Source organism: Asterias rubens, chromosome 3, assembly GCF_902459465.1.
Source record: "Asterias rubens chromosome 3, eAstRub1.3, whole genome shotgun sequence".
Classification (NCBI taxonomy): domain Eukaryota; kingdom Metazoa; phylum Echinodermata; class Asteroidea; order Forcipulatida; family Asteriidae; genus Asterias; species Asterias rubens.
Window position 1 is genome coordinate 22,707,433 of NC_047064.1, and position 21,402 is coordinate 22,728,834.

Here is a 21,402-nt window from a genome sequence, read left to right on the forward strand (position 1 = left end):
ATACAAACGCCGATAGTCACGAACCAAATAATTTCATTGAAAGATAGCTCGGGGACATAGGAAAACAAGACATAACATTTTAAGGGAAGTTTTCTTCCGAGATGGAAGATAAAAAGAATGCAATCAAATCAGTTGATAACAAGCCGGCTAGATCGTAGAAAGTGCAATGAAATACCATTCAGTATAAGTTGCACAAACTATAGCGTTATTGTGTTACAGACTCGGTCAATACTCAATTCGATTCCTACAGCGCAGTGTTGAAGGCAAAGACTAACATTCTCAATCAGGCTGGCGCCACAAGTTTCTCTTTAGAAACTCCCTTCCCAATGTCAGTATTAAAGATGAAATATAATAATTCATCTCAGTATTTCATCTACTTATCCACCCCCAGCCACTCAATGTGTATTTTTTTATCACATTGTCTTCAAAGCTTGTCTTTCATCACTTCACTTGTGTTTGTTGGGGATTAGTTTCTTGATTAATAGACTTTCGAGTCACAGTGGTGTTTTGTTTTGATTAATGCCGGTCATCTGGGAATGGGTTTTCTTGTCGGCTACATTGAAGTGGCTTTGTTTTCTTGTCTTTTCAAGATGTTTTCTTCTATAATTTATTATCATAAAGCTTTCCAATATTTTCAGGTTTACAATTTGTAATGCTTAAATAGGCTTATTAAAATAACATATGTTAAATTATTTTATTCTTTGGGTAAGCATTACTTACAAACCTGAGAACAAAATGAGTCAACCACATTAAAACTGGGTTGTGAAACACTATGAGGTTTTCACCAATGCCAGTTTCTCTTCAGTAGCCTACGTTGTACATGCTAAAATAATTCTCGTCTTCTGAGACGAACATTATTTTCGTGACTCATTTTTCAAAAACGGCAGCACCTCTGCATAATATTTTAAGGGGAGCTTTGAACAGTGTATTAGTAAGTTTAAAGGCAGTGGACGCTATTGGTAATTGTCAAAGACTATAGCCTTCACAGTTGGTGTATCTCAACATTATGCATAAAATAACAAACCTGTGAAAATTTGAGCTCAATCGGTCATCGAAGTTGCGAGATAATAATGAAAGAAAAATAACCCTTGTCACACGAAGTTGTGTGCGTTTAGATGGCTGATTTCGAGACCTCAAGTTCTAAATCTGAGGTCTCGAAATCAAATTCGTGAAAAATTACTTCTTTCTCGAAAACTATGGCACTTCAGAGGGAGCCTTTTCTCACAATGTTTTATACCATCAACCTCTTCCCATTACTGTTCACCAAGAAAGGTTTTATGCCAATACTTATTTTCAGTAATTACCAATAGTGTCCACTGCCTTTAATGAGTCCCACAGATAGCACTCAAACTATGTTTTAAGTGTACATAAAACATGCAATACGGAGCTTACTGTGTTTGTTGAGGTCGTCATTCAAAGTCTTTTAAGACCACTACATATCCGGGTTAGCCTAATAAACACATGGGTCAGGGATCCAGTTTACGAATCAAGTTTGGCCCTGTAGTTTTTAGACAGTGTGTTTCTTGAAAATCGTGTCCTCTCCAGTCTCCATCCTTTAAAGGTGTTATCCTGCCGCGTTTTGCATTTAATAATCTTAAGTCACTGAACATGAACCCTTGTATCCAATGAAATCATTGGGCTTGTATATAGGACCAGTACCTGTTGCGGATAAAGACAAAGGGCAAGTCTAATAGTCCAAAGCGTCACCGTCACCTGAACCCCATGTTTTTATGGCAAAATGGACATAAAACAGTCATTGTCAACTTACAGGTAATGTCTAATGTTTCATTAGATTTAACTTTTGCAATCGTTTGTTGAAGTGAGGAAGCACCGTTTTGTACTCGTTCTGCTATGGAAAACTCCGTAAAATTACTAGAATTCTGCTTTAAATACGTTACGTGTTTGACTGGCGGTATGCATGCACTTCGGGAGCCCAATGGTTTTTCCATTCACGAACACAGACTTTTGTCTAGCTCTGTTCTCTACAAATCTGAATATGCTGAAAATAACCCAAGTTCGGACTCAATAAGGCTGTGAGATTCAGAGGAACTACGTCATTAGTGAAGGTAGCGTGTTTTAAATTATGACATGTGATTTTCTCACGTAAGGAATATGCAATTTATTGCATTCAAGATAGTTGTTTTTGTATAGTTTGAGTCATTGTGAATAGTGGAACTTTGATAATACTGAGTTGTCATTTAGAGTTTCCTCACAGTATCCTTATACCTGTCATAATACATTTTAAAGTTGAGGCGTATTCCACATTGGAGTATACAGAATACAAACCACTCATCGTCGTCTTTATGTTCAGTCATAAAAAGCTAAATCCTTTTGACTCTGTCGTTCGATTCCTGCTCGCACATACCACTGCTACTCACTGGCTGCTTGGTATGTTCCGACACACACCAACCCCCTTAAAATAATACACGTCTAGTATTTCCACACACGAATATGGTTCCGTAATTCGCCGAGAGACTCGGTGAATACACTCTCCAGTAAAAACAAGGCAAGACAAGTCTCTTATTCCGCTCTCACTCTATCCATGTGCAAACTGTGCTGTTGCAAAATGATGCCGGGCCAGACGCGAAATTCTATTATTTCTTGAAATGTAACTCCACCAATGGATTTATTGAACTTACCTTTCACGTTTAATGTAACTCGGTGTATTGACACACTCTGTCTCCAGCCGCCAGCACAAGCTCCAATTTCTCCCACTCTTTGCGGATAAAGTATCTCGACAAAATGCAAACGTTGAGACCCTAGTAAAAACTTAACTAATGGCGTATACCTTAGTACGGTTCAAAGTTTCGTTGCGAGTTTGATTAACGAAGCTAGAAGCCAAATACTCGCAGATAGGGATACGTTCCCACGTAACTTAATCGAATTCAACTTGCAAGTTCTCGTTCGTTGAACTAATTAGTACAAATTCAACAATTTCACTTACCAAAAGTAGTAAACTTTGTAAATTGTTCCTTTGTAATGTATGCCAGCGTTGAAAGAGTGACTTCAATAAACAACAGTAAGATTGTGCATATATAACCATTGATTTACATCATATTTCCCTTTAAAAATGATGCTTAAAAATTGATATGTTTCTTTATTCATCAATGCAAGTAGGACTTCCACAAGGATGGTGATATTGTTCATTTGTTTGTTTATTTATTTATTTATTGATATAATATTCGAGACCCATCAGTGATTCTGCAATTCACCCTTGGCCCCGGAATCCAGTCATCTATAGTGAGAAAGGTCGCGGGTTCGAATCCGAATGATCATTCAGACACGAATGAATCACGATATACCCGACATTCTTCAATATTGTCTTACTTAAGTCTATTTTTTGCTTGTGTTTAAGGCATTCCGTTAACAAGCTTCGGATTCCTGGGTAATGCATCCACGTATTAGTTTTATTGTTTCAATTGTTGTTGTTTTTTCTAAAGTGTTTATCCTTGGTGGAAATAAATGTTGATGAATTGAATTGAATTGAATTGAATTGACTTTACAATGTTCAGTGCCAAATCATTCACATCAACGTAGATTATACTCCTGACTACAAAAATGATAATTCAAATTGTGAAACATGAGTTGTCACTGTGACCATTAAAGGAACGCGTTGCCTTGGATCGGACGAGTTGGTCTATAAAAAGCGTTTGTAACCGTTTTTTTTATAACATGCATAGTTGGAACGATATTTTAAAAGTAGAATACAATGATCCACACTATTATTATTTGCCTCGAAATTGCATGGTTTTCCATTTACTGTGCGAACTAATACGGTCGGCCATTTACGGGAGTCAAAAATAATTTGACTCCCGTGTTAGTCGACGAAGTAAAAGGAAAACCGTGCAATTTCGAGGCATGTTTGTGTGGATTATTGTATTCTACCTTTCCAATATCTTTTTACCCATGTGCATTTTAAAACCAACGGTTACAAACGCTTTTCAAAAACCAACTCGACTGATCCAAGGCAACGTGTTCCTTTAAGACTTACTCAGAATCCATTTTGTCTGTCTTTGCTTCCCCTAAATGCTGTACTAAAATGGCTTCGTTTCGTCATTTCCAGCCGCTCAGACGTCATTTACAGCAGCCGGTAAGAGTAATTCACTCAGCTAAGTCTGATTAAATTCCTACAAACAAATTTCTGTCATAATTAATATTAATAAATAAAATGATTAAAAAAACATACGTCATTGGCTATTTATTTTATATCTATATTTCTTCTCATCATTATCTCTGGCTCTCTTTGCGTTACCATGACAACATGACATCCAACATAACATCTTCCGCAATCCATTCTGGTTTATCTTAGACGGAGGCAGATATTATCAAACGGCTCGAAAGCAGAACAGATTGATTCCAGGGAGCTCTAAGCATAATGAACAATATGATTAAACATGATTGATAAACATGATATTTCACCTTCAATCATCTTTCACCAGAGTCGGTTTTCGAACAAACAAAAAAACTTAGCAGTTCGATGAAAACAAGGTCATTGCCAGTCGTTAAAACAATGGAAACTAATTAACTTTAAGGCGTTACGTCTTAAACACCACATAGTACCTTTCTCCCCCGGAGCCGGAGTCCGGAAAAACACGGAGCTGTGGGTTCCATGAGGCCTTATCCCCGTTTCCTGGTTATCAAGAACAATTTCCTGTCTTAAATCAGTAACTTCTCCAAAGCAAATCAGTTCCATTATTTGCACAGTTTAGTCTGACTAAACAGTAGAGTGTGGCTTTAAGGGGATACTGAGTTTAGAGCTTTAGTTCTGATACACTGGAGTCGCCATTATTCTCGGCAGGACGTCAGCAATTAATGCGCAAAGATGGTTTCCAAGAAATCAGATTTTTTAAGTCTAGATAATTTCTGAGGCATTTATTGGACATCAAGAAACACAACTCAAAGAGAGAAGAAAGGTGTTCACTGAAAGTAATTTTATCGAGGCAAAGTGTGAAAATAAAACACGATAAAGCTGGCACATGTTATTATTCTGTATAATTTGACCACTCCCCCTGTCCTGCAGGTGATGTACAGAAACGCACCCTACGTTGTCATCTATTTCATTTATGAGGGATTACAATATTACGAGTATCGAGGGGTATTTTTGTGACTGTTAAGTGCTACATCACTTCTCAACAACACAATAAAAGCAATTACACGGAACTTTGACGATTGAATTGGAGAATCTCGGTAATGAAAAACGTGACTAGCTCGACACCTCTGCTCGGGCAGGCCTGTCAGTTTTAGCTCCATGTTCATTCTTCTCCCGTCATCTGATTTTTTCACCCTTTGCAATTTTTATGACACCTTGAAATTAGTTGATTTTTATGTTTGTCCAATCTTCGTCTTGTTCCTCGTGTTATCCACGCACGAGCTATTCTTCCCGGGCGAGGCTACTCCTTGCCGGACGGGAGATCAATGCGTCCCGCTGGTGAGTTTTCTAATGTCACAATATTTCGCGTCTTATATATTGGGGTAAAACATGAATCGTGACACCTGCGAATTGCGATCCTAGCAGATCGCTGTTTTCCATTTCTAGGACTGTAAACATTGCATGAGGTCTGGAGGTTGAGAGTTTACCGGTTAAACCATTTTCTTTTCCTCTCTCGCGTTATGCCGCTCTCTTTATTTCGCTCCTTCGTGCGTAGATGGGGGATTTCGACAAAGCTGTTCATACAAGCCAAAACGCACACATGGATTGTTCTACGAGAACTACTTTACCATTCATTGCATTGTAGGGAAAGCAATCCTGTCCGGGTACACCGAGGAATTGCTGATGCTGCAAATGGAGCATCACGTATAGACCTACCAGAAACAATGTACTTCGAACGGTCACCTAATACGGCTCCAACCCGGTGAAATCAAACCCCGCTGTGGCTACCACTGTAGTCTAGAGTTCCAATGACGCAGTAGTAATCGGACCCTATTTGGGATCAAACAGTTGATTAAAAGAAACTCCGGATTCACGTTTTATGATGTTTGTGTAAATTACATTAAATTCGTTTTACGTTAATTACTTGACTATTTAGTTTATAATGTCAACATGACCATCCCTCCCGCAGCCCATAAAGTATTGGGAGGAGGGGCGTGGTCACCAATTAGTAGGAGGTCCGCCATAAAACACTTATTTCGTATCATGATTAGTGAACACTCAAAATGTCACAATAGTATACTTTGTTTACAGGTTCAGATCACGCTTAAGATTAGCTGTACCTTGACGACATCCTAATTACGTCATTTGAGTTAGTTCGACCAAATACTAAACTAAAATCAAACCGAAGCGAAAAATACAATTCAACGGCACGTTTTAGATTTGTCCCGTGTTGGTCCAAACACTCAAAGGCATGGAACGAGTGTTGAAGCGTGACGTCTTGCGTTTGCCCCGGCTAGTTGTCCTAGCGTTTAGAAACAAATGAATAATTAATACCTAGGCCAAAGATGACCTCATTATGGCTTGTGTGTACAAACTACAGACTAGTAATGCTATACCCTCATCCATAATTCAGCTCTGTTTTGGAAAAACTTTCAACTTGAATTATTCCATATTTTATCAAGAGGGGTCCCGTAAAGCAATGACGGTTTGAGCGGTGCACAATGCCTACTACTACTAGTTGGCAAGTACTAGATGAAGAGAATGCGTGGTGAACCATCAGCATAGTCAATGCTTGGGGTGTGTAGTCTTTATTCAAGGCATCAAATGGATATGTAACTATTGTCAGTTTTTGTGTGTGAACAATCGCACAGACACCGTGACTTGCCCGCGAGGGACAATATTAATTTGACGTCATGAGATGCAAAAATGTTTTCGTTGTGTGTGTTTACGGTTTAGAAATCTAAGATTACGGATCTTGAATATCACCAAGTTGGTGTACATACTTTTTGTGTTGTCCTATTGGCAGGTCTCCATAAGGTACGCAATATGAGCACACACCCACGTGGTTTAAACCGAGAACAACTCTCTGTTCTCCTATTAATTGGGCAGGCCTTCACCACTCTGCCGGTCGGAACACCCCTACCCCTTTGGTTAAAGTCCTTATGTATACAATCCTCACACCCAAACAAACGCAATCGAGGCCGACTTTATGTCCCTCCTTTGTTTGTAAACAATTCACTAGTATTTTTTACACGGTCTCCAACCGTGAAACTCCTAAATATTGTCGTTTTATCAGTCTTACAATTTTGTCTTCTAACAGCAGCTCGTTCATTTAGGCTTTTTCTCTCTAATTATTTTGAGTAACTACCAATAGTGTCCACTGCCTTTAACAACAGCTCGTTCATCTATAGACGCCTTTTCTCTATAATTATTGAGCGTATATCAATATCGATTACAAATTGATATATAATTGCGCTTTTTCATCTGTCCAGTTAATGATTATGTTCCATATGTTGAGAAAGTAATTAATAATTAATGGCACTGGAATTATTAATCACGTTCCTCAATATACGGAAAGAACACGCAGCGAAACGTTAATTTGTTTGATAATGTTCAATTCAGTTGGTATTGCTTTTACATCAACACATTATTTGCTGTAGAACGCGGTATGTAAGTTCACGGGTTGGGGGCTCACGCACATTATTTGCTGTAGAACGCGGTATGTAAGTTCACGGGTTGGGGGCTCACGCACATTATTTGCTGTAGAACGCGGTATGTAAGTTCACGGGTTGGGGGCTCACGCAACACAACTGTTTTTTTTTTTGTATACAATACTTATTTTAATAATAATTATATGCACAATGTCATGAATCTTTTAACCCGGGCCTAGACGAGTCTTTATAAGAACATCTCATTTCAGAGTCAATTTTTTCCCCCGTGTAGTCGTAGGTTCGTTGGTCAAATAAATCACTGAAAATATTTAACTAAAATCTGTTAAAAAAATAAATAAAATAAGAAAATAGAAACAACACCCAGCAGGCCAAGATTTCATTCCAGATTAAAATACAAGTTTTGTTTAGGCAAGGAAAAACAATTAATGTTGGAGACTCTTGATACAAAATGTCTGCTTCATTTGGGGAAGTTTGTTATTCTAAATTGGGCCCTAAATTTGTGGTTTTCACCATCACTACCGATATAGTGACTGTTTAGTTTTAACGAATGAAACAAACAAGTTACTTTTACGGCGAAGTTATACGCATTAAACAGCCACACGCAGTGATAGGAGTCAATTAAGCATGTAGCTGATATGCCTGGGTACTTACACTCGCTAGTTATTAACTTAATAATAATGCCATTGGTTTATCATGCGAATCAAACCAGTCTTTGCGACAGTTGCTTTCTTCGCACGCACGACTTCAATAGAACAGATTGACCTGAAACTTGCTAACACATATTCTGTTTGTGCTTCCCAATTAGTTGCCGTTTTTACTTGATGGTCAATTTAAAAATCGGGCCATAAGTCGTGCTTATCTTTAAAAAAACTCCATCAAAAAATTAGAACTTAACTTGTTTGCCCACTTTAACAACTCAAACATTGTTACCGATTTAAAATGTTGAATTTAGAATAATGTCCATACATCACGTTGAAAGCTTAAAGTGATCCGTCATCACTTCAAACTTCCTCTTGTTCCAATACCCCTTACTAGAAACCACTAAAAATAGACGAAAAGAGGCTTTCTAGTGTCAGTATTCGTTATTGTTATTGCAGACAGTGTGTTACTCTGACCACTCCCGGGTCAGATTTCACCCGGATTCCGGGTCCATCCGGGACATTTCTGGGTCAGAGCATGATCCGGAAAGTTTGTCATAATTAACCGTATATGGGTCAAACAAACTGTGTAATCTGTGAAAGATTCTCTTAGTTTTAAAACCAGTGTAAGGGTCAATCCTGACTGGGGAATTGTTAGAATGTCCAACATGTCATAATTTTGCATTTGGCTTCCTACGACAAAAATATGTGACTTTCAAATTAAGGAATTTAGTGTTTCTAGAAAGCTTCACTAAACCCCAGAGAAATGGTAGGATTATCAATAATATAACTTGGTCAAATCTATACGGCAATAAGTGCAGCTTCATTCAGTGAGCCGAGAGTTATTCTATTGTAAGTGTGATGGCTCGAAAAAAAAAGCTTTGTAATGTACCCACTAACTTATGGGACAGGCGTTGGATATTGCACACCCAGGATAACATAACGGATAATGTGAAATGTGTACATTCAGCATTGACTAAACATAACAACAGCTTAGCACAGTCCCTTCATATCAAGCAAAACAATATTCATCCTGGTATATCCAAGACAGGTGCATGCCCCTTTATTATCGTGTGCGTTCATTTGGGATGACATGTTGACTGTATACATGTATACAGCAGCAATTCTTGACATGGGTTTCTAAACACAGCTTTGTACAATTTTTCCTCGTCCCAGTCACGCTGACTGGTTGTATGCAAATATGTTCATTGTTGCATTTCAAAAAGGACTTCAGTCGAGTGTATTGAACAAACCTTTACAGCGGCTCTGTGTATACATAAACCCTACCCAAGGACCGTGGCACTTGCCCCAATAGAAACGCCGTGTTGCGCTGCAAATCACGGGATAGGTTTGTCGACAAATCTCTAATGGTTCCATGACACCATCGACTTTAGATTGTGTTCAAGTTGGAGGGAAATGTGTTCAATAAGTCTGTAACGACGTTTGTTTCTCTATATGCAGAGTTTTTCTGGACGCAAGTTGACGGTGTCTTGAGTAGAACTACACCATATGGCAAACACTACGGACTCGGTGCAAGTATAACCGGGGAAGGTTTTATAACTATAGAGGACTATACGGCCAAGATCCCCAAGGTAAGATTGAGTTGAATTGAAAAAACATCAACATTATATATTATTTTTGATTCTCTGTAATACCCCAGGGTTAGATTGGATTGATATAGACTACTGAAGTCTATATGCAGGTGGTAAACACAGACCTGTACGGAGACAGTTTATGGATAGTTCTTTATTGGACAGCTAAACATTTTTGGCATACAGAAAACTGCGTGTGAATTTATACACCAATGTGGGTGTGTTTGTGAGATGAGAACGACGTGGGCCGGGTGTGTATGCTCAACGAGGGGATGCCAGCGGCACAGATTTAGGCTCACAAGTTTAATTCAAAATATGTTTTTGGAAATCAATCTAAATTCTCTACAGAGTTTTAGTGTCTAAGGGAAGAAATGCTTTATGGCTCCGTTTACTCGTTCAGAATTGTTTTAAATCTATTTTACATTATAATTATAGCAGTTATTTCAAAACATTTGATCATCAAAATATGCATGAAATCTAAAAAGCATGAGATATACCGCAGGCTACATACACTCCACGTTCAAAAGACGGACAAGAAGGATAACATCCATCAAACTAAATTACTGTCAAGTTGTTTTTCAAATGCCATCATAGATAACAACATAATCACAAAACAAAATTACATTCAAGAGGATTATAAAATACAAAACACGAAAAGTCCTATAACAAAAATTATGATTATTGGAACAATTTAAAATTAAAAGAGAAGGACACGTGGTTGGAAGACTCGTTTCAGAATCTCAGTCAAGTCATTGGTAAATACATCCATGTGTTCTGATTTAATGCACATCATTATTAACTGCTCCTCAACACACTCGGTCTTTCCATTATAGGAAAATACAAAATATAATTACATATCCATCTCTTGATGACAATTTAGTCAGCTTCTGGTAAACATGCTGGTACATACAGTCCATTAATAATAAGATGTGCCGGTAGGGAGGCGGGACGTGTAATGATAAATGCCTTTTATATCAGCGTAATGACATATCCTTAATTGCAAAATGCCTTTATTTTTAAAGGCGCTGTAGTTTTTTAGAAATCTCATAAAAAAAAAAACCCAGCATCTTTGCAAGTAATATTTTAAGTGAAGCTTTCTACCAGCATTATCTTCAAACCGTGTAAGTTTAATATAAATCTGTGGACATTTTGTTCTGTGTTTCACAAAGAGTACCCCCAATCCATTAAAGGTTGTACAATACAACTAACCTGTGATCATTTTAGTTCAAAAGGTGGTTGGATCTTTTAGTTTTCGCCGAAAATAGGGGATATGTCAAGGCAGGAGGGAACATCCGGAACTGGAATCACGATCTGAGAAACATTTCGTGCAGAAACGTTTCTCAGATTGAAAAACTTTTGAATCCCTGTCTCTGGAACTTTATTCCTTACGAGTGAATTTGTTACACCATATCAAAAGATACAGTGCTTCTTACCAAGCAAGGTTTGATGATCATTATTATGTTTGTGTTACCAAAGTGTTCATTTAACACTGTGTGGACAATGTTTTGTACATAAACAGCAACGTGCTTAAATTAATGCACTTATACCATGTTCAAGATGATAATATTTTGTTATTTTTCCAAGTGAAGTATCGGAAATAAATCTATTCTTGAGTCCGTGTAATTGAACCCAGTACTTCAACGGGCCATCATAATAGTACATAGTCAATATTTCTTTACACTGTTCAGTACATATGCCATTTCGCATTTTGTTTCGTGTCAAATTTCGGAGTGTTGAATAGGTTCACTTGTTTGATGTGTTTGAATACGTTTGTAAATAAACACCGGAGCAGTTTTACAAACTGTTCACGTATTTTTAGAGTAACTCGAAATAACATTTTCTTGGGTTATTATTGTGTGTGATTAGTGTTAGTGTATTGTGCCATTATTCGTGTCCTATATTTGAACGTGTAATGTACTCCAGATAGATACAAGTCTACCTATATCAAATAACGCCTAGTTGAAGTCAAGGGAGTCAACATGCATACAACTGGAGCCTTTACGCTGACAACACACATCGGTGTTTTAAATAATAGATTCTAAACCGACTTTGTTGCAAAACCTTTCTCGTGTTACCAATACTGTATTTTGATATTTCCTCGACCCTTATTTTAACCGTATTTTTTATAACTCCTACCTCAGCAGCGTCCGGTCTGAAACCATGAAGGGTCTACATCGGGGGAAACTCCAGGTCGTGATTTTCGTCTTGGCACTCCTGGTGGCTGCTCGGGATGCGAGCGAAGAGTTTGATCCACAAGAAACCTTGATGGAACTTGACGTCATCAAGGAGATTTCACCCAGCATCTTGAGCGACTTGTGCTGTAAGAAAGAACTGGATGTGGGTGAGTGTATCGACTTCTTAAAAGGTGGGTTTCCTACTTCGGTCAGTTGCCAACCTACGTGTACATGTAGGACATAGATGAATTACAGTTAGAAACATGGATCCATAAATATTTCTCCTTTCTTGTGGACGCTTTACTCTCCTTTTGTTTTTGTAGTGTTGATTGTAAAAAAAAAACACCAAGAAAACTGACCTTTAAAACCCTTACATTCCGAACTGCTTCAATCACCTTGCTAAGTACTGAGGCCAATGTAGCAGGACCAAGTGTTGGGTGCTTATTAAAGGGTGAGGCATTCAAATCTTTGCCAAGTCCAATGAGTTTGGTATGGAGTTATATAGGAGATCGGCAAACTGGAACACAAATGGGTCTCGCTGAAGCCATACTTCACAGCCTGTAAGGATTTACATGACAACTTTCTTACACAAAATGACAGTTTCCGGACATAATATTTTGTTCTGTATAATTTTTTAAATTCTATTATTAACTTAAACAGTAGGGTATATAAGCGTTAAATAGTTGTTGCTTAATTTCTTAATTGATAACTTGCTCCCAAAAGTTTGCACGGTTTTTATGAGCTACAACTTTGCACATAACTAGCTGAGTACCGATTATATGAATTCGCCGCATAGCATTATGTTCAGGTTGGCACAGTAAATCACTGAAAACAACAGTGGGTAATATTGTATGGTCAGCCAGTAGGGAGGTTGACTGAGTGCTATTTATAGTCAGTCACCAATCACCATATCGCAGACTCGTTTTGTCTCATTTTAAAACTGCATTGTATGATGTTGATTTGTCAGCCAGTAGGAGGGTTGACTGTGTGCTATGTAGATGCAACTTCAGGTGGTGTGTGTGGGGAGCTAGGTCAACTGTCTAGATACATTTCCACCACATGATAATTGATTGCAGGCCAAAAAAGTATATCTTATAAACTTGTGGTGATATTGCATCATCAGAAAGTAGGAGAGTTGACTGTCGACTGTTGCAACTGTCACATTAAATGCATCTACAAGTGTAATTAAAACAGCCAATAGGAGTGTTCAAAGATTCTTGTTGAAATTAATTTGTACTGATTACTATAGGGAGGCAAGTTTCGAATGAGAATATTGCTGACGATTGGCTGAGGAAACTTGATGTTCTATCCGTTGAGACAGCTAACGCTGGTGCCCATGCTAACTGGAACTTTCAAACCAACATGACTACATACAACTCTCAGGTAAACTCTATTCACTGGTATCCCCCTCAGTAAACTGTGTCGTAATTCCGGTGTTTACAACAGTTTGAATAAGTCGGTTCTGATTCGTTACTTTCTCAGTACTCTAAGAATGTCTCGATGCTGATTGGTGACTTCTCCCTAGAGATGAAGAGTCAAGGTCAACAATTTGACACATCCTCCTTCGGTAGATCTCACGAGAGGGCGTTTATGCTGCTGACAAGGGGCGGTTATTTAGAGGACAGAGACAAACGTCAGTAAGTATAATTATTTTAATCAAACTGGTTATTGATTGGGGCTTGAATGATGCCCCAGCCTAAATCATAACGCTCTGTGAAGCCATATGAGAAGTTGGCAACGTGCCACCTGGTGGCAGTTGCTTAAATCAAGTGTAGCCCCCAACTCGAGGTGGCCTTCCACCAGCCATGACAGGTGATCTCTCGAAAAACAAATAGAAACGTTTCCGAGCACGAGTCACTCAGCAAATTGCAGAAAAACAAAATAATTCACTGTTCTTTCTAAAGGTTTCAAGTTGATGATCCTGATTGAAAAACCGTTGGTCCGGGACTGACTGAAATATACTACAATAAGTGAAAAAGTTAATTGAGACTTCGTTAATTACAGGCAGATGACCAGAATTAACCAGGAAATGGAAAGTATCTATGGTAAGGGTAAAATCTGCAGAGAGAATGGTACATGCCTTCTGCTGGAACCAGATATTGAAAATATAATGGCTGAATCTACAAACTACTCCGAGTTACTCTGGGCATGGAAAAGCTGGCGTGATGTGGTCGGAAGAGAGATACGCCCTCTATATTCAACCTATGTAGATCTGAAGAATGAAGGAGCGAGGGCAAGTGGTAAGTTCAGCACACACAATGAATGACTAAAGAGGCACATTGCCTTAGTATTGGGCGCTTTTGGGCATTAAACATACTTATTTTTCTAGTCCATACTTTTGTGGAGCCAAAATCTGCGCCCTCTATTGAATAATCTTCCTTCAGACCATGTAAATTGTGTGGTACACAGATTTTGGGACAACAACGCCAAAATGACGCCGACACAAAAGCTTGAAAGAACAATGCTTTAAAACGATTCTTTTCGTTTTATTAAAAGGATACGCTGATGAGAGCGAGGTTTGGCAGGAGAAGTATGAAATAAAAGATGGCAAATTTGAGAAGATGATTGGTGAAATTTACGACAAGGTAAAACCGATGTATAAGCAGTTGCACGCGTATGTTCGCCGTCGACTCTCACAGCAATACGGGGAGGATAAAGTAGACATCAACGGCCCAATACCAGCACATCTTCTCGGTAAGTCAACTGTTCGGAAGTGTTAGCTTTCAAAATCCTTTTGAAAATGTCATGCATTGAATAATTTTGCATATCAAACCAATCCTTCTGATTTTAAACATAGACATGTTTTGGGGTCAGGGTTTTCTTCTAATTTCTTGCCTCCCGTCCATCTCATTCTAACTTCTCCTTTGCCTGTACTGTACACTCTTCTTCAACTTGAATTAAGGAAGAGCTACTTAAGCAGAAATTTATACATGACAGTTTACTTTTTGTACTTATGTACTTTTTGTACTAAGGCAGCTCTGTGAAATGGGCCCTGATGTTTTTTTGAATTGGTATTGGAGACTCGTCTTCACACATGTTTGACAAATTGTGATTGTGTGTTTTTGCTATTTACTGTTGCTTTCCAAAGAACATGTTTATTAAAATGCCTTTTTACCGATTTCTTTTCCGATCTTGTATTGGGAGTTCTGCAAGGTTATTGTCTAATCATCATTTTAAAGACTGGTATACATGTACATGGTGTCACTGTAAAGAACAGTAGATCTAACAACTTGACGTTTCGGCTGGTATGCTCTGAGTGTCTTTAGAAGTCCAGCAGACTCATCCTACCTTATTTTGAGATACTCATTCGTCACCATTAACCATTTTCTCTTCATGCAAAGTTTTAAATCCCACTTTTGAACCCTGTCTTGAAGGTAACATGTGGGCCCAGCAATGGAACAACATCTACCATCTCGTCACTCCGTATCCAGATGTTCCGGACATTGATGTGTCGAAGGAAATGGTCCGGCAGGATTACACCGTTAAGAAGATGTTCCGTGTGGCTGAGCGATTCTTCACATCCCTTGGTATGGATCCAATGCCAGAATCCTTCTGGGAGAACTCCATGCTCACGAGACCCAAAGACAGAGAAGTGGTCTGTCACGGGTCGGCGCACAATTTCTTTAAGAACAGAGAAGTCAGGTATAATATTGAATGCAATCCCCATTTTAAACTAAACCGTTAGTTTATTGAAATTATTTACTTATTGAATTTGGAAAATAGTTTTCTAAATCTGTAGTTTTCAACAGACGTTTCACCGAGCTTGCTTTCACTGAAACTCTCGCCCAAAAATGTCCATTAATTGTCCTACAGGATAAAGATGTGCACTGGTATAACCATGGAGGATTTATACACTGTGCATCATGAGATGGGTCATTGTGAGTATTATCTTCAATATCATAAACAGCCACTTATCTTCAGCAGTGGTGCTAATCCAGGTTTTCATGAAGCAGTTGGAGATACCATTGCACTCTCTGTAGTTACACCCGACTATCTCCACAAGATCGGACTTTTGAAAGAAGTTGTCCACAATGAAAGTAAGTATTAAAACACTTGCCGTTTTCGAAAGCACGGCTTAGGTTTCGGCTCCCGGTTTAGGGACATTCAACGTGTTTGAAGTACCGTAAAAGTTACCGATGAAGCTCAAGCCGGAGCGTAAGCCCAATCCGTGGTTTGGAAAATGGTATTAGTAGACACGAAACCAAGACTATATCGATCGTACTTTCAAATTGGCAACTTGTTTATACGTCACATACGTGCTTATCACTACACGCCGAAAGGTGCCGCTTATTTTTATTGGTATAGCGCCCTCTTTTGAGAAGAAGAGGGCGCTCTTCAAGAATAAGAAGAGGAGTCATTCAGAAGTGTGGTCACTGACAGACTTCACCAATAATTGTTATCTTTCTCCACGTTATTCCATCAGAGGCTGATATCAACAACCTAATGAAGGTTGCTTTGAATAAGATTGCTTTCTTACCATTCGGATTGTTGATTGATAAATGGAGATGGGATGTCTTCAGAGGAAACATTCAACCTGAAAACTACAACGAGGCTTGGTGGAAGCTTAGGTATGCTTGTACAGTATACTCAATCTTGACAAATCTTAGATATCCATCGGTATTTTAGCTGTATCTATGTGTATTATACCATAGGATTGTCAGGGTACATGAACAGCAGTTCGAAAACCATTGTTGTTCTTTATGGTGTCTTTGTGAAATGTATCCATGTGGCTTTGCACTTAAGTGAAGTAAAGCGAGTGTGTTCTCTCATGATGAGCGGAAGTGAGTTATGGTAGGGGAAGGGTAACCCGTCATCACTTATCTGTATTATTTGAGTGCGTTTCTGTCTTTGTTAATCTGTCTCTATACGTTGTTATAATTGTGTTTTAACAACAAATAAATCTTATGTGCCAATTCTGTAACATGCATTTATATGGACAGCAGAGTATTCTTCATCTGTGCCACTTTGTACAACTACCCCTTGTACGTCTTGTAATTATCTGTGACGGCGTGTCATGGGTTTTATGTTTTATCTTTTGTCCCTTCATTTTGAGAAATATCAGCCATAAATTTTACATCCAAATTATTCATTTTTTGTTTCAGCTGTTTGAAGACACTAATTGATAAACAAAGTATTACTAAAAGTCCTGTTTGTTTTAATGCATAATTAATGTTGTTTTTGTTGACCAGGATGGAGTATCAGGGTATTAAACCTCCAATTGAACGGACAGAAGAAGACTTCGATCCCGGTGCTAAATATCATATACCGTCAGGGACTCCTTATATACGGTAAAAATCACCACAGTTTGTCTTTACTTAGTATTTAGTTTATTTTACGTGTAGAACAAATGAGGGCTAATCACACTGCTTTCTTTAGAGTTTCCACCTGTCAAGTCTGGTGTAAACCTACCTCCATTACGAGATGTAAACTCTGTCTGCTCATCTTTAGCTTCCATTTTGCGACTATTAAGGGCAAAATTGAAAGATAAACTCAGATCGTATCAAATATGTTAATGTTGTTCTTTTCACCATTTTGTGTTGTTGTTTTTCCAGATACTTTGTTAGTTTTGTGATTCAGTTTCAATTCCACCGTGCGATGTGCGAGGCATCAGGACACGAAGGTCCCTTGCATCTATGCAATAATTACGAGTCTAAAGAAGCGGGTCAAAAACTCAAGTAAGTTATGCAAGACTGGTATAGTCCATCACTTTATATTACTAAATAATGTACAGGAACTGCTGGAATTTTCATTCCACTTGATATAAAAGCATGTCCCAAAGCAAGCCTTTATTTCACCAAAGTGGTTTTATTCAGCCCACGAGAGGGAAAGTTCAACTTGAAGTTCAGTTTTACTCTGCTTATATTGCCATATACATGTATTGTCAAATATCCATGTTTTATTTTGACTTCTTTGTTATATGAGTGATATTGTGTTATTGCATTCATATTTTGTATATTCAATTGGATTAATATTTTGCTTGTGATGGTCTTTTACATTTTAAAGATGTGTGTGCATTTTATAATGTCTGTGAAACTCATGTATTCAAATGCAATACTCGTGTTTTATTCATTTTGCCATAATGTTTTTTTCCTTCAACGAGCAGTAAAAATTGTGTGCATTTTTACTGCTCGTTGATAGTTGTACAATTTATTTAACAATTTAGCAGATCGTAGGCCTATAAAATGTTTTTTTTCTTCTTCAAAATTTAACAGAAAGCGTTTTAACATTAACTATATTATGAGGTTTACTTACCATTTTATTTTGCAACACGCTCTTTACTAGTATACCGTTGAATATGTTCTAGACCATTAATTAAATATGTAGTGCATTTATATTATTTTGTCAGTTTTGGAACATCTACATTTAATTTTTCATGAGTAGGTTTTTGTAAAAATATCATTAAGTCATACTAGTCTGCTCATAGAAAGACAAAAATAGAGATTGAATATAAAGCTTACACAGATTCTGATTTTGTTTGACGTTGTTTTCTGAATTGCCAGGGACATGTTGGAGCTAGGTTGCAGTGTTCCATGGTGGGAGGCATTAGAGAGACTCACCGGGCAAGACTTTATCGATCCCTCAGCCATTGAGGAGTACTTTGCCCCGCTACTAGTCTGGCTCAAAGAACAAAATGGTGACAATGTCGGTTGGGATTAAAACAATTGAGATTTATCATCTTAATAATCCTATGGTAGCCTTTGGGTTCGGTAGGTGTTGGGGTCATGTTGTGTTTTGTGGCGATGAACGATTTACTTACAATTATTTTTAACTAATCAAAAGTTTCTTTTATTTTCGGTTACTTAACAATAATTGAATGATACTTAAAGTCAGAATTATCCTATTCCGTTTGTTTCGTGTGTTATTATTATCAGGGGAAGTATATTTTTAAACTGTAACTGTAAAACCTTCCACAACAATTCACCATCAAAAAGAAAGTGCACGTTTCACACAATGCCTTTTAGCATTCAGAACTGTACGCTGTTTGTTTGTTTGTTTGTTTGTTTGAATATTTGTTTTGTTTTGTTGTGAATGTTTGTTTGTTTGTTTAATGTGGTGTTTGTTTGTTTGTTTGTTTGTTTGTTTGTTTGTGTGTTTGTTTGTTTGTTTGTTTGTTTGTTTGTTTGTTTGTTTGTTTGTTTGTTTGTTTGTTTGTTTGTTTGTTTGTTTGTTTGTTTGTTTGTTTGTTTGTTTGTTTGTTTGTTTGTTTGTTTGTTTGTTTGTTTGTTTGTTTGTTGTTTGTTTGTTTGTTTGTTTGTTTGTTGTTTGTTTGTTTGTTGTTTGTTTGTTTGTTTGTTTGTTTGTTTGTTTGTTTGTTTGTTTGTTTGTTTGTTTGTTTGTTTGTTTGTTTGTTTGTTTGTTTGTTTGTTTGTTTGTTTGTTTGTTTGTTTGTTTGTTTGTTTGTTTGTTTGTTTGTTTGTTTGTTTGTTTGTTTGTTTGTTTGTTTGTTTGTTGTTTGTTTGTTTGTTTGTTTGTTTGTTTGTTTGTTTGTTTGTTTGTTTGTTTGTTTGTTTGTTTGTTTGTTTGTTTGTTTGTTTGTTTGTTTGTTTGTTTGTTTGTTTGTTTGTTTGTTTGTTTGTTTGTTTGTTTGTTTGTTTGTTTGTTTGTTTGTTTGTTTGTTTGTTTGTTTGTTTGTTTGTTTGTTTGTTTGTTTGTTTGTTTGTTTGTTTGTTTTGTTTGTTTTGTTTGTTTGTTTGTTTGTTTGTTTGTTTGTTTGTTTGTTTGTTTGTTTGTTTGTTTGTTTGTTTGTTTGTTTGTTTGTTTGTTTGTTTTGTTTGTTTTGTTTTGTTTTGTTTTGTTTTGTTTTGTTTTGTTTTGTTTTGTTTTGTTTTGTTTTGTTTTGTTTTGTTTTGTTTTGTTTTAACGACTTCTGGGTGAAGCGACAGGGGATCATTCACGAGTGTATGCACGCCACAATTGAATAAACTATTCCATGCTTTCGAGGGAAGTTTTATTCATTGACTTTTCAATCCACTGACTTTTCAATCCACTGAAATAATAGTAGGTTCAGCTATGGTTTACCTACGGAGCTCTTGAAGTGCCATCCAACTTGTCGAGATCCTGAAATAATTCACTGCAACGTAAGATGACGAAATTCAGAGATCTCGGGATGACGACATAATATTATTGAAATTTTATATCTCATCATGGGATCTAGATATCTTGAGGATGTAAGGTCACACGATGATTTATCAGGGAAGATGATGTGGTCATTATTTGATAACTTATCTCAGGATATCTTGATATTTACTTATGATTCCAATATGCTGAAGTACATGTAATCTTAATCTGAGTATGGAACCTCCCAGAGCTCAGTGTAGTTCAACAATAATTCCCTCAACAAAGAGGATGTATATCTTACAGTAGATAGCGTATTATAGAATATTAATTAGCTTGTTTCGTTTTCATATTACATGAATATGCATGATATCCACTTCGTTCAATTAAACTCTCTTTGCTGGGGGTCACAGATATGTTATATCTCTCTATTTTTGTAAAAAAAAGTTTTAAAAAGAAGAGGGCCCAACGGAAATAAATGTTTAGATGTGCGCTATTCAAGAGCGTATAATGGAAAGGGTGGTAGGTATTTACCATGAATCATTCATTTGCTTATACATTTAAGCCTCTGCAAATTAATGCAACAATTAATTTAATGGCCCCAAAATTCGAAATTAAGTTCTGCCACTTCGCAATTTTGCATGTTATTAAGCCTGTTGGTGTTTTTACGAGGTTTTTCAAAAATGTACCATTATTTTCGTTGATAGATGTTAAGCTGGTGTAATTATTTGAACAATAATAATAACAATAATATTAATATTGAGTCAACTTATTAGCCAGTGCAGAAGCACTTGGGTAATTTCTGTGTGTTACTTGGTTCATAAACGTGCGGCTTTGTTTTACCGTTCAGAAAAAACCGCACAATAGTACATTTTAAAATGCACCTTTTTCCTGTAGCTATTCAATTTTCGAAGAACTGCAAGCTATAACTTTAGCTATGTTCATATCTGTAGCTATTCAATTTTCGATCGAAGAACTGCAAGCTATAACTTTAGCTATGTTCATATTGTACTACTAAGTAAAAACATTGTAAACATTGCTAAAATAAAGTTCTAAAACAATTTCTGGGCCCTTTATCATATTTAGTAAACAATTCATATTAACATAAATTAATAATATTGGAAACTCTAAATCGAGAGACCAGTTAAAACAACGCATAAAGTAAAACTCTGTATTAACAACAAGAGTTTTAAAATGTACGTATTAATAAACTTGTACAAATGTGGCACTTTGGTACTGGAGGAAGTAGACTTGCAAGGTTAATCCAATGTTCTTGGTAATGTGCGCAAGCTCAGATCTAAAAAAAAAAAAAAAAAAACTTGCCTGGTAATGAGAAATGATTCCACCTAGCAGTGGATTTTAAGCGCATGGTGGGCGAATGAATCTTATTCGAGCAATGAA

General features: G+C 37.1%; 1 protein-coding gene across 3 annotated transcripts in view; it reads left to right on the forward strand.

The window, feature by feature from the left end:
- The window catches only part of LOC117287813 (angiotensin-converting enzyme-like), a 32,770-nt gene extending 13,774 nt beyond the window's left edge, over positions 1 to 18,996 (forward strand). The window contains exons 2-13 of one of the 3 annotated variants that reach the window (XM_033768342.1): positions 9,642 to 9,772; positions 11,914 to 12,137; positions 13,196 to 13,329; positions 13,429 to 13,583; positions 13,951 to 14,186; positions 14,443 to 14,640; positions 15,321 to 15,588; positions 15,760 to 15,983; positions 16,370 to 16,514; positions 17,136 to 17,234; positions 17,499 to 17,621; positions 18,447 to 18,996. In XM_033768342.1, coding sequence (XP_033624233.1) covers positions 11,933 to 12,137; positions 13,196 to 13,329; positions 13,429 to 13,583; positions 13,951 to 14,186; positions 14,443 to 14,640; positions 15,321 to 15,588; positions 15,760 to 15,983; positions 16,370 to 16,514; positions 17,136 to 17,234; positions 17,499 to 17,621; positions 18,447 to 18,603 — 1,944 coding nt within the window. In that variant the 5' untranslated portion in view covers positions 9,642 to 9,772; positions 11,914 to 11,932 and the 3' untranslated portion in view covers positions 18,604 to 18,996. Of the gene's footprint in view, positions 1 to 9,358; positions 9,773 to 11,913; positions 12,138 to 13,195; positions 13,330 to 13,428; positions 13,584 to 13,950; positions 14,187 to 14,442; positions 14,641 to 15,320; positions 15,589 to 15,759; positions 15,984 to 16,369; positions 16,515 to 17,135; positions 17,235 to 17,498; positions 17,622 to 18,446 lie in introns of those variants that run through there. The other 2 variants (XM_033768344.1, XM_033768343.1) reach the window with 2 other exon arrangements.
- The last annotated feature ends 2,406 nt before the right edge of the window (positions 18,997 to 21,402 follow it).